At 41.7% G+C, this 13,314-nt stretch overlaps 1 protein-coding gene across 2 annotated transcripts; it reads left to right on the forward strand.

Moving 5' to 3' along the window:
* Positions 1–173: 173 nt before the first annotated feature.
* On the forward strand, positions 174–9,263 carry safb (scaffold attachment factor B). Of its 2 annotated transcripts, none has more exons than XM_069150400.1 (21): positions 174–442; positions 757–853; positions 1,879–1,943; positions 2,103–2,309; positions 2,400–2,459; positions 2,552–2,591; positions 3,408–3,807; positions 4,130–4,173; positions 4,281–4,390; positions 4,510–4,659; positions 5,396–5,469; positions 5,701–5,750; positions 5,877–5,956; positions 6,219–6,361; positions 6,675–6,780; positions 6,986–7,221; positions 7,335–7,512; positions 7,772–7,854; positions 7,994–8,052; positions 8,261–8,315; positions 8,462–9,263. In XM_069150400.1, exons 1-21 carry the CDS (start codon positions 290–292, stop codon positions 8,577–8,579), a joined length of 2,508 nt encoding a protein of 835 aa, XP_069006501.1. In that variant the 5' UTR covers positions 174–289; the 3' UTR covers positions 8,580–9,263. The 2 variants fall into 2 exon arrangements, with proteins under 2 accessions (XP_069006501.1, XP_069006502.1); XM_069150401.1 differs by having other exon boundaries at positions 175–442; positions 7,025–7,221.
* Positions 9,264–13,314: the final 4,051 nt, after the last annotated feature.

The following is a 13,314-nucleotide window of genomic DNA, read 5'->3' on the forward strand; positions in this document are numbered from 1 at the left end:
ACTGAATTTGCGTGTTTCTTTGCTTTCCTTGCTGGACGTGTGTGTGTGTGTGTGTGTGTGTGTGTTTATTTTCAAAAGCGTCTTATAAGCGTGTAAAAATATGAGCACTTCCCTTCAGCGCCCGATTCTGCGAACTGCGCTTGCGCCGTGACGTCACCTTGGCTCACGTCGTCCTCCATTTTGCATTAGTTTTGCAAAGCTTGCTGCATCCATTCGTGGTGCAGCATCAGTAAATAAAGTTCTTTTGGGACGTACTTAAAAGCGAAGAGATATTTCCACGGACAACGCGATGGCTGACCCATCAGCAGACGTGGAGGTGCCCGAAGGCGCAGAGGTGCGCAAACTGTCGGAGCTGAGAGTTATCGACCTGAAGGCCGAGCTGAAGAAACGTAACCTGGACACGACGGGCGTTAAGAGCGTGCTGTCGGAGCGTCTGAAAAAGGTCCTCTATCTCCTCTCCTGTTTAACAGCCGGGCGCTGAGTGGTCGTGTTAGGAAGCTTTACGAAGGCTGCGCTCCGGAAGGTTTCCCGTTTTAAATGCGGTCAAATATTTACTGAAAGCTAACTACGTTAGCCGACGAGGCCCCATTGACTTGAACTTTGCGCTAACAGCTAGCGGACACTTGGGCCAGACGGCTTTCACGGGCTTTTATGGCGTTGTTGTTTTTTTTTTTTCTAATAATAAACACTTCCTGATTTTGTAAAGTCTACTAAAGTCTTTGTGCTTTTTTTTTTTTTTTTTTGCTCCACAAACAGGCGATTGAGGACGAGGGTGGAAATCCAGACGAGATTATCGTCGCTCCCGACTCAGCCCCTAAAAAAGCTAATGTTACACCCAAACGGGCTGCAAGAGGTAAAGTCTGCACATGTTGTCCACTTATGTAAACATCTGTTTCATTATTATTATCATTATTATTATTAAAGTAAGGTGGCAAGTAACGAGTACTTTAAGCATCGATTCACCTGTCGATTATTTTCTCGATTAAGAGATTATTTGTTTGGTTTTGTAGATGAGTGTTTAGTCAAAGGTTCAGTATTAAATGTAACACCCCACAAATAAAAGATATTCTAATTATTTATTTTTAAACGGGAAATATTAACATTTAATAAACTGGAATCGGAACAATTTAACATTGTTTTCATTCAAAATGACTGAAAACTTTTAATTGATTATCAAAATAGTTGGCCAATTCATTTTCTATTGATCAACGAATTCATTAATAATTGCAGCTGGACTGTCCAAAATAACACTTGATACTCCATGTTGTGGTATTTCATGCTTGTTACTTAACAAAATAGCAGGAAATGTTTGCGCTTGAAGAGATTTTCTCGGATGTTAGCATTGTGCAGGGATATATTCATGTCGTTTGGCATTACATTTCCACTTAATGTTGGCAGTGTACAGTATATGGGTGCACACTTGCTTGCTGCTGTATTGAGTTACATCTTCATGATATTGTGTTTCGAGCTTGTTTAAACTGTGTGGAGAGCTGTCGGTTCAGATTAATGTTGATTTTGGAGGTGTTACACCGAGGGAGAACAATATCCCTGGTGTTTATGGGTTCTCAGAATAACAGGTTAAATATAATGATCATTATTTAGTCAAATAAGTAAAACAATTTAACATGTGTACAGTAATCCTTGACGCAGTAGATGGAAGGATGGGTGTCAGTTGTCTGCCGTGTGTCAAGCAATAGCCCTGCAACTAAATGCTACTTTCATGTGTATGAAAATGTCGATTTTAATTTGACACTATAAAAGTGTCCTATAACACCTTGTTTTTCCAGGTTGTAGAAGGTATTCACAGTAAAGTTTCCTTTGATACCTATATGACACCCAAATGAAGACTTGTTCTGAACCAAAGCATGTTTTCTGTAGACAGCAGGCAAGAAAATGATGAACCAGAGGACGGCACCATCGAGGAGGATTCTCATGATGGACATGTAAGTTTGTTGAAAAATGTACTTAATTTGACTGCAAGTTTATGTTTAAGTGCTGCTGCAATGTAATTCAATTGCAAAATTGTGATCACTCCTTTCCACTTGCAGAGGAATTCGCCTTACTGTTGTGTTAAGTAACTAATTTCTTCTTTGCATGATCAGGAGGATCTTCAGGACGATCACGAGAACATGCAGGAAATGGACATCCTCGACATGAACATCCTGGATGAGACGGAGAACGACAATGCAATACCAGCTGAGAATGATGAGGATGACACCGAGAATTTTTACAGCGATGAAAATGCAATGTTGAATGACATTGATAACTACAAGACTTTTGAGTCAGAAGATGAAGCCAGAGGTCCAGAGGTGAGAGACTAGACTAAAAACGTGTCTATTAAATGTTCTCTTTTAATTTGAGTAATTTTAATGTTACTCTCTTTGCATGTATTTGAACAGATGGACGAACCAGAGATGTTGGATAAGGATGAAGATATGGCGTATTCATCCTTCAGTATGGTATGTTTCCCTAGATAAGCCTATGAATTGATGGTAAAATTTATGTTTTGCAAGCAGTATTTTCCATAAAGCCTTAATTTTCTTTGTTTCAGGGTCAGGATCCAGAAGCAGACGATGTGAGAGAAGAAACAGGTACTGTAGAAAACGGTTGATCAAAAAGTAGAGACATCTTTTTACAGTGTTGAGCTTGGAAATGCAAACACTTAGTTTAGTTTCAACCAGGCAGAGAGACTGGAAGCCCAAAGGGAATTGCTGGCTTTGTGTTGAAATTTGGTCAACCATGATTGATAATTCATCCTTATATCAATTTTGATCAAGTTACCGTTTGTGTTCTAATGTGCTGAAAAAGCTGTGGTTAACACTTTGATGCACACTGACAGCAATTACATTTCGAGGTCGGGGTGGTTTGAGCTGTTGTAGCTGATTGCAGTGTTTCTAGGTTGCTACATGAAGATCAAGACAAAGAAGATCCCTCAAGATTCACCAACGATAACAACTTTTTAAAGACACTGACTCAGAAATCAGCTGGATATGAAACTGCTGGACTTGAGCTGATGTTATGGTCAATACAAATGGACACTGGAAAAGTCAAAGGCTGAAAGAAGACGGACTGCAGCGAGCCTCCACTGCTGCTCGGCTGTTCTCGTGGCTCTCTTCAGCACTGAACTCTTTGTGTGCTTTTGGATCAGGTGAACAGAGTGAAGTGGTTCAGCTTGAGAAATGAACCAAGGTTTTAGCCCCAATGGTGGCTCGGTTGTCCTCCAGCCTTTTGGGTTCTCTTCCAGTCTCTCGTTAGGGTCTACCTCATCGTTTTAATAACATAGTTCTAAGAGCACAGTCCAGTGGTCATGACGTTCCTAATCCAGGCCTTGCCAGTTCCTCGTTAACTATTGCTGTGTTTCAGAAGTGATTAAACTCTGTGCCATTCTATTCCTGTTAAATCCGTAGAAAATGACAAAGTAGCCGGGTCTTGTTTATCTGAGCCGCTTAACGAAGATCACCACCAGAGCCACGAGACGAGCCCTGAAGAAGAGCAAGCCGCCACCGCTGCAGGGGAAGACAGTGTGTCCGACAAGGCCGCCTCAGGAGATGTGGACAGCGACAGGGATGTTGTGGAGTGTGACGCCAAAGAGGTCGGGGACGCCCAGAATGTCCCAGAAGAGACAATTGACTCTGAAAACAAAAGCTCGCAGGCTGTTAGTGTAAGCGAACAGGGCGGCGTGGGTGAAACTGTTGATTCAGAAAAGGGGTCTAAGAAGGGTGAGGAGGATCAGAAGACAGAAGAGGAAGCTGCTGCCTCGACACTGAAAGAGTCCTCTTCTGTAGAGGGCGATGATCAGAAAAAGAGGTTTGTTGCTTTCTGTATACTAGAAACCAAAATGGTTATCTCTGTTGCATTGGCCCCTTTGTGCTAGCAAAATTTGGATGCTCTTTTGGAGGTAAAAACGTTCTGTGCATTTGTCTGTTTTCATGTCGTTCCTTACACTCACCTATCCCACTTTATCCATTACTGAGTAATGTATTGGGATTGTTGCATTTATCCACTGTTAAATCACTGCACTCTGGTGCCTGATGGGTTGATCATTGTAAGTCAAAGTATGAACATCTGTCAGGAGACCCCAGATGTCCTCACTGTTGTATGTTTATGGTTTTTTTCTCTTTGTCTCTAGCTCTGAGGATAAAGATGGCACGTCTGAGTCAAAAGATGAAAAGGGTGAGTGAATGAAATAGTTTCTGTCCTGTGGTTTCACTTTCAATGGATGCATGCTAATTTTTATTATATCTTTTTTTTTTTTATTGCACATGGATATTTGTATGTAGCCCCTGGAGGTGGTGCTGCAGCAAGCAGTAGCAGGAATCTGTGGGTCAGTGGTCTTTCTTCCACAACCAGAGCGACTGATCTGAAGACCCTCTTTAGCAAATATGGAAAGGTTAGTGTTGAATACAGCCTTTCATCGCTTTCCCAGGGTCTATATTTTTTCTTTCTTTTTTTTAAACTCATTAAATAAGTACTATTGAACGGTTTTATACTTTTGTATGTTTCCTGCAGGTTGTTGGAGCTAAAGTCGTGACCAATGCCAAGAGCCCCGGGGCTCGCTGCTATGGCTTTGTCACCATGTCGTCCACAGAGGAGGCCACCAAGTGTATCAGCCACCTTCACAGGACCGAGCTGCATGGCCGGATGATCTCTGTGGAGCGAGTGAGTGTTGGAGGGAGATATTTTTTATTAACACAGCATTTTTATTTTTTTTAAAATTTAAGTATGAATTCTATTGGGTGGAATAAAATCTAGAAGTTTCTCTAATGTAATGGACATGACGACACTTGACATGTAGTCCTAATAAGAAACCTGTAAAGTTCTTAGGCAAGCCAGATGAGTGTGAGGCTGTATATGATCTTAAAGTGTTTGTGTAGCTTCAAGCAAAACGTAATAAGTAAGAGGTCTGCAGAACCAAGAAGGGTTTATTTCCAACAACAGCTGTTCTTACTCAAGACACAGTTTTTACAGAACTTCTTGGTATTTATAAATACTTCAGGTCTACCATAGTCATGTGTCTGTGTTTGGGCCAATCGGCATCCTAAGAGGACCCACAGGCGTGTGACAACAGCGAGAAACCGCTATTCGCTTGAGCGCTATAATAATCGAACTGATTGAAGTCAGCTTGTGACAGACAGATGGTTCTGTCTGCACTTTTCCAAACCGTTTCCAAAGACGACTTCTCATATAGTTCTGTGTAACAAACCATCTGGTGTGTCAGATTACACATAAAAGGGTACTGTAACATTTTATTAAAGATTAGAACATCTTTTGTGACAGAAATGATTGGAAGTAATCTCGACAACAAAAAAGAGGCATTGTTCATTGTTTGAATGGTATAATCTGTGTGTGGTTGAATGTGCTCATCCAACTGAATAAACATGTTCATGTTTTGTAGGCCAAAAATGAGCCTGCCGGGAAGAAACCAGCTGACAAGAATAGCAGTGACAGGAGACACTCCTCTGACTCCAAGTAAGACTGCCAGCAGGTTGCCGCATATCTGAGTGAAGTCTTCCTAAAAATGTCCCTGCAGCTGGGTCATTTTGGTCCAGTGTGCTTTTGAATATCATGGCTTGGCCCAGTGGTATTTTGTTAAAACCCTTATCCTATATATAAATCAAGACAGTATAAGCTATCAGCTCAGTCATGAAACAACTGTTTAAAACGTTTGTGGATGGATCTCTGATGTCACAATGTGTGCAGGTGTGAAGTAAAGGATGAGAAGTCTGAGGGAGAAGGAAAAGACGGCAAAGGTGAGAAATGTGGGAGGATTTCCAGCTCGTGTATAATCAAGTTAATCTAAAAAAACAAACCAAAAAAAGACCGATCTCAAACATTTTCTTCCATATTTGACATAATGGATTGTGTTTGTTTGACAGGACGAAATGAGAGGACTGTGGTGATGGACAAGTCCAAGGGAGAGCCCGTTATCAGCGTCAAAACCAAAAGCAAGGAGAGGGTATGTACCCGTATACCTTACAACTGTTATACTGTGAAGCCCATCTAAGTCTCTTAGTTGTATTGTTGACCATTGTAACATGAAGTGGTGTTTTTTTTCCTCATGAGAAGGTGCAGCAGCGTGGGTTGGTCTGTTAGATGCACACATACAAGGCTCCTATCAATATCCAGAATTCAAAGTTAGATCTGTGGTAGACAGGTTTGTATTTTCACTTGCACATAATGCTGTCCTTAACTCTTTTCTACTCTTTTCTTTTCTTCAGAGCTCTAAGAGTCGGGAACGCAAGTCTCCCAGTAAGGAGAAGAAAGACATCCTGTCATTTGACCAGATCAAGGAGCAGAGGGAGCGTGAGAGGCAGCGGCAACGAGAGAGGGAGATCCGAGAGGTGGAGAGACGCAGATACACGTAAGGATCATCCAAACGGGGATGGAAACTACATTCTCAACCCTTAAAAAAGCATAAAATACGAGATCAAGATCATTTATGTAAATTATAAACTTATTGAGGTCTATTTGGAAATATCTTAATACACATCACTGCTCTGTTTCTGTAGAATAAATATGAATAAATGGTCTATAGTTTCCTATTGAGAGCCAAAGAAATCAGCCTGTATAGTATGATTTTGTATTTTAAACTATTTAATCACCTGCGTTTAAAACAGTACATACAGTCAATACATCAAGTTGACTTAGGATTGATCGTTTGCATCCTCTTTCAGTGACCGCGATCGTGACAACCGCCCCGACCGCGAGCGCGAGCGAATCCGTTTGTTCCGGGAGAGAGAGGAGAGGAAACACCTGCTGCGGAAGAGACACTGGTTGGAGGTATTGTCACAAGGAATATCTCTCTCCCTTACTGTGTTATCAAGGTGTCTACCCACAATCCACCATTACACGTTCTTTATTAGATAGTCTAAAACATGTATTATTTTCATTTTAAATAATAGTCAAAAAATATATATATATATTTTGCTTCTATTGAACACGAGCGACTTGTCTAATTTCTCATTATTCCAAACATTCTCATGAGGTCTCCGTTGATGATCATGATGACGGATCTGATTCGCAGGCCGAGAAGCAGCGCCTCGATGCTGACCGTATGGAGCGTCAGTTCCTGGAGCGTGAAAGGCTCCGTATAGAGTACGAGAGGCGGCGCGAGCAGGAGAGGATCCTCAGGGAGCGCGAGGAGCTGAGACGGCAGCAAGACCAGCTGCGCTACGAGCAGGACCGACGCCCCGTCAAGAGGCCCTATGACATGGACGGCAGGTATGCGATATCAGGTGATGCAGCGAGTCCACGCTGACCAGGAAGGTGGATGAATGGATTTATTGCTTAAGCAGACGGATGAACCTCATTCTGGTTGGTGTTGCATTGTGTAGGAAAGATGACTGGCCCGATAAGCGCCTATCCATGGACGACCGGTACGGCCGCTCAGACTTTGGTCGCCAAGAACGTTATCAGGACTTTGATCATCGTGACCGGGGCCGTTACCAAGACGACATGATGATGGACAGGCGGGATAACGCTCGTGGTGTGGGTGCTGACAGAGATGGCCAGGTGAGAGGCATGGATCTTCCTCCCATAGATTACATTCCTGAAAACAATATAGAAACTTATCCAAGTACAAAATCACCAGAGTTGGTGAGGAACACATTAGTGCACATGTACATTATAGCTTTTTTTTGTTTTATGTGTTTAGTTTGTTTGCATAACTTCCTAAAAACAATAAAACATGAATCTTTTAAAGCCAGAAATTTGTAGCATCTGTATGTAAGTATGACATGGGAGCGTTACAACTGTTGTGTGTCTCTTGCAGCACTTCTCAGACCGGTCAGACAGACACAGCAGAGACGGACGAGACTCCTGGGGCGGAGGTTACGACAAGCGTATGAATCCCAGGTGAATATCACAGTTGGTAGTAGCTTCAGTTCGATCCATATAAAAACCCATGTGCAGTCTGCTGATGACCTTTATCCTCAAGGAAAAGAGAAAACGTTTTTTTTTTTTGTCTTGTTTCTTTTTTTTTTGTTTTTTTTAGGGAAGGTGGCCGTGACTGGGACTCCAACAGGAAGATGGATGGAGACAGAACCTGGCAAGGTAGGCATACCCGTGTTCTGTTGTGTGTGTCATTGCTGTACTGTTAGTCAACCTGACTGGTTTTGAGACATGTTGAAGTACAGTAGTTTTGCCTTCTGAGGATTGGATTAGCAGATAGCGCAAGTATAGTCGCTGGCCTGAAGTCCTCTTTGATTTAGAGCTGTATGTACTGTGGTTCAGTGTCTGATTTTTAGCTTTTCACCTCCAGGTAGAGATGGTGCCATCCCAGGCCAGAGCCACATGGCGCGTGGAGGAATGGCAGGGTGAGTAGGTTATGATGCTGATGTCTATTTTCAAACTTGATCTCATAAGATCAGCCAGCAGTATTGTTGTTTTTTGTTCGTTTTTTTTTTTTTTTTTTTTTTACAACAGTAGTGATTGTGTGTCTGTGTGTGTTTTCTGTCACTAGCCGTGGAGGCTACATAAACACGGGAACCTCCCAGTCTCTCTCCGGCGCTCTGAACAGACAGAACCAGCTGATGCAGGGCGGCGGGCTGCAGGGTGGAGCATTTGGACGACGTTACTGATTCGAGGGACTGTTTCAGGTGGTCACGTCTTAAAGGATATGACCATTTTTTGTATATTTTTTAAAAACACTTCTTTTTTGCCTCAATTCCCTTCCATTTTTGTTGGAAATGCAGATTTTTTTCCCCGTGACATAGTGATCTGCTGCCTTGTATTTATCATCCAGTCCTACCTTGTTCATTTAACACGACTGTCTTGTGCGTGCGAATGGGCCTGTGTCAGGAGTTGTGTCAAAGCTGTGTGTAATAAAGTCAGATGTTTATTATACACCTGGGTTGATGGACATAACCTCACCACTCTCCTTTCTGCACCACAGTCTGTTTGAAAGGTTTGGAAGAGTTCTGTTCTCTTTTAAGAGCCTCTGTTGCAAATCATTTCTTCACAGCTTCAGGCTCCTTGTTGACGTTACTCTTTTTACAACAGAACATTGGTGATATTGTACTGCAGATGAAAAGGTTTTTAAATTTAATGTCACATTTTGAGTATAAATGGGTAAGACTTTTTCTTTTTCTTTTTCAAGCAAGATTTGTGATAAATTCTCAAATGAAATGTCTGGTAACTCAAATGTTTCCCCTTTAACTTCAGTTCAGTGTTTCTTGTTTTAATGCCATGCTCAGCTCAGTGGCAGAACAGATGGTGTCTTGTAAAATTCATAGGGTGAAATTACAATAAAGGATTTTTCATCATTTTGTGGTGGTGTTACTGAAACAAATGCTCCCAGACTCATGTTTAAAATTGCCCAAACCTTTTTTCAAGTTCCTTTCAGAGGCTCTTGACAGTTAAGTTCCTTTTTAAAAATGCAGTTTAAGTTTGAGACAAAGTATCTTGACTCAGTGTTGGTGATTAACTTTTTGTAGTCAATGCAGCTACTTATACTTAAGTGCTGTTTATACAGTTAAACTGCATCAGCTTTGTCACCAAGTCCACTTCATATTGGCTCGGAGTAAAAAAAGGCTACGGTGACATTTATAGCCTATTATGACACTATACAATAGAAGTTCTCAGTGTACATAAAGTTCCTATTCATTTAAAAATGCAGAACTGTTTTCCTTGGTTTTTGTTCCTTTCTGCCAAATATATTCAGTTAATACTTTTCTTTACCTATTTGTTTTATAAAACTTACTCATCTTGTACTCATTGGTGTGAACGGATTTCTAGCTGGTAAAATGTAATTTTAGATTTGATTATAGATCACATTCCCATAACTTGACCCCTACACCATCTATTCCAAACAGCTGATTAGTGTGGAAACACATCTAAGAACATCAAAATATTTGTACAGGTCTAAAATCTTTCCCACTTTTCTCTTTCATGTTTTCATTTTGTCCACTAGAGGGTATCATATCGTCATAGATAGAAGCTCAAACTGGTCATTTCTATCTCTATATTATGGCTTTAGGTTGATCGTATGTTTGACAGTTGGCAATTAGTGCAAAAAACAGCTTAAATACCCCAAATATGATCATGAACCGTAACGCATGTTGCTGTAACAGTGTAAACTATAAGCAACATTGAGGGCTGCAGTTACTGCATTTGTGCTCTGGATGCTGATATGAATGGAAGCAGGGAGACAAGAGAGATAAGACAGGGGCATAGAGGACATGACTTGTCATGTGGAAGAGGTTTATTGGGGGATAAAAGCAGGACATGCACCACCGGGGCCTCCTCTCACCCTGACTTAACACTTCTCAACAACAAATAGTCGACCAGATGTAGAACAAACAGCTTAAATTAACGAGACAAAGCCTGCTGGGAAGAAGAAAACACTGGCCAGACTCTTGAGAGGGTTGCAAACACCTCACAGACACAAGGGAGATGTAAGCACCCATTCACACACTTACACAGAGGTCATTGTAAGAGGAATGCACTCACACACACACACCTACGTGCAGCGCTGGTCCTCGGTGTCACCCCCGTGCTGTTCAACATCATTCACCCAGATTCTTGGCTTTTGGAAAATGACTGTTTATTTTCTCTGATGTCTGTTCAGATGGATCTTCTGACTGGAGCATCCTTCGTGACACTGTTGTGTCTCTCCTGTATTTCTTACATCGAAACACACGCCTCACTGTCTGCAGCTGCGAATATATAACTCAGATGTTTTAGTGAGTCAACAGGTGAGGAAGTTCAACTTGTGATTAATGTGAATAAAATCTGCCTTTGATCTGTTTTAGTTGTTGCAAGAAATTTTTGGTCTCTTTGGAGATTGTAACTTGTTGATTTAGCACAGATATTTTATGTTTAGCTCATGTCCTTCACAGAGGTTTATTTATTTAAGTTCATGGGCTTTTAAGCATTTGTCAAACGAAAGATGGATCTGATGTTTGGGTCTTATCTATCCTGATCAGCTATCTGCTTTACGAGCATGCTGTATTCCGCATTTTATTATTCAACAAAAAAGAGTCTCTCTCGTTCTGTGATAACGGGTGGAGCTACAGCACAGTGTGTAATCTGAAATCTACAACAGGTACCAGAGGCTGCATGTGAGAAGCAGACAAATATGGTGGAATTCACATCATATCCAATAACCGGTTTTCAGACAGATCTTTGGCAGTTTATCATCTGTTAAGCAGAAACAGTGCATGTGAGACACTGCAGCAGGAGAACCAAGGCAGGGTTTTAATGTAATGTAGTGCCCATCTATGTGTTGGTCTGAAAGGCTCCAGACCTGAGACCTCCACAGGTGGATCCACCGGGAGCTTCCTCAGATTGCTGAGGGCAAAACAAAGCTGAAACAACATCCTTATTATGTTTCAACAGAAGTGGAGCTCAGAGCAAACAGCAGCCTGCAAGGAGGAGACGGAGGTCTGCAGATCTTTAGCGCTCTAGTCCTCAGAGAAAAGCAGAAATGTAGATATGAGCACTGCTTACACAGGCCATAAAAAAAAAGTACACCTAAAAATTGCATTTGATTAAAAAGAAATGTCAAATCAAATTGCATTTCTTTTCAAAGAAGCGCAAGAAGACCTGCCAAACAACATATTCCACTAAAAGCAATTTTAATTGACAAAACAATAAGAGTTCAAAATGAGGCCAAAAAAGTATTTCAACACCCAGTAGCTACTCAATTCAACAATTTTAAAGGACTTCTTTTGTAAAGCATCTAAATCACTGCAGCAGAACCATGTCAAAAACTGGTACCTACATCTACCCACAATGCAGTTCGACAGCATAACTGTTGCGTTATGATACTAGAGGCTACCTGAAGCCTTCAGCCAGGAGAAGAAATGAATAGTGGCCAACAGAGGTCTGAATTCACTTCTTTTAAACCCACACCCCATTTTCATTTCATAACCTGTAAACAGACTGTGATGTATAAAATCAGTGGAGTACCCCTTTAAATCTACATGTAACCATACACCAGAATCACTTTCATCGAAATATCTATACAGCTTTGCAGCAGGCGAAATTTCTTTGATACGGTCTGTCATGATATGGTCTGTACTTGTATAGTGCTTTATCACCTTTTGGTCTCAAAGTGCTTTAACATGTTTTTCCATTCAACCATTCACACACTGAGACAGATCACCATGCAAGGCTCTGCCATCAGGAGAACATTCACACACCGATGGTACAACAACGGGAGCAACTTAGGGTTCAGTGTCTTGCTCAAGGACACTTAGGCATGTGGACAGGAGGAGCTGGGGATCGAGCCACCAACCTTCCGATTAGTGTTCAACCCACTCTACCGTCTGAGCCACAGCCTCCCACATGTATATATCATATCATATGTATGTTTTATGATCCTTAAAACTGTTTTCTAACAGGATTTTTTTTTGGGGGGGGGGGGGGGGGGATTTGGGAAGAAATCAGAGACAGATGTTTAATAACAAGCAATGCAAACCCCTCATCTGGATGAGGTCCCCTCATGATGATCCTGCTCAATGTTGAAACAACAAGCTTCTCACAATCATCCCGTGCAGGAACACGCAGGCCTCATGGCAGCCTGCTGGACAGTGGCATAAGAGGAGTGATGCAAACCATGTGTCCTGCCAGCCAAAACCATCGGGCTCAGACAGCAGAGAGGACAGCTAAAGTTGCTGTTTCCTCCTCTGATGAGGCCTCTGTCAGGGATTACAGTGTGAAGAAATCCTGTCAGGAGATAAAAGCTTCATAAATGAATTTACTTCCTGTCCAGTCCTGTCTAAATACACAATAACTTATACTCACTACCAAATATTAAATAAAAAAGACCTATAACTCAGATAAAATAGATTCCAACATAACAGAATCATTTAAATTTGAAGGCCAACATATACATGCTCAAATTTGTGACCTCATCTCACCGCTGCTGCCACCCAGACGCTGGCATTCTCTGGAGCAGTCGAAATCAAACAGTTATGAAACCTCTTCTTTCTCCCGAGTTAGGACATCAGTGACTTGAGAAACTCCAGTTAGACCAGACTGCTCCCGCAGTGGCCCACGTCTCCTTTTAAACTGGCTGAACACTGGCGTGACCAGCTGCCTTCATGGGTGAAACATAGGACTCCTTCAGGCCTTTATGGTTGGCTGCATTCCTCTCATAATGTACAGATAAACCAGACACATGTGCAAAACGGCTTATGCATGCATGAAATTGGGGCTTTCAGTGAGAGTTTGGTGTAATGTATGCGTGCTTGCATTTGTGTTCTGGACGCGGTGTGAAAAGGACAGTGTGAGCTCTATATGATCTCGCTTATACATTAATAAACAGGTGTGCTTCAGCAACATCTGTTGCAGCCCATATATTTCACTGTG

The sequence above is a fragment of the Embiotoca jacksoni genome, unplaced genomic scaffold (assembly GCF_022577435.1).
Source record: "Embiotoca jacksoni isolate LCO1_2020_lvr unplaced genomic scaffold, fEmbJac1.0.p SCAF_16, whole genome shotgun sequence".
NCBI lineage: Eukaryota > Metazoa > Chordata > Actinopteri > Embiotocidae > Embiotoca > Embiotoca jacksoni.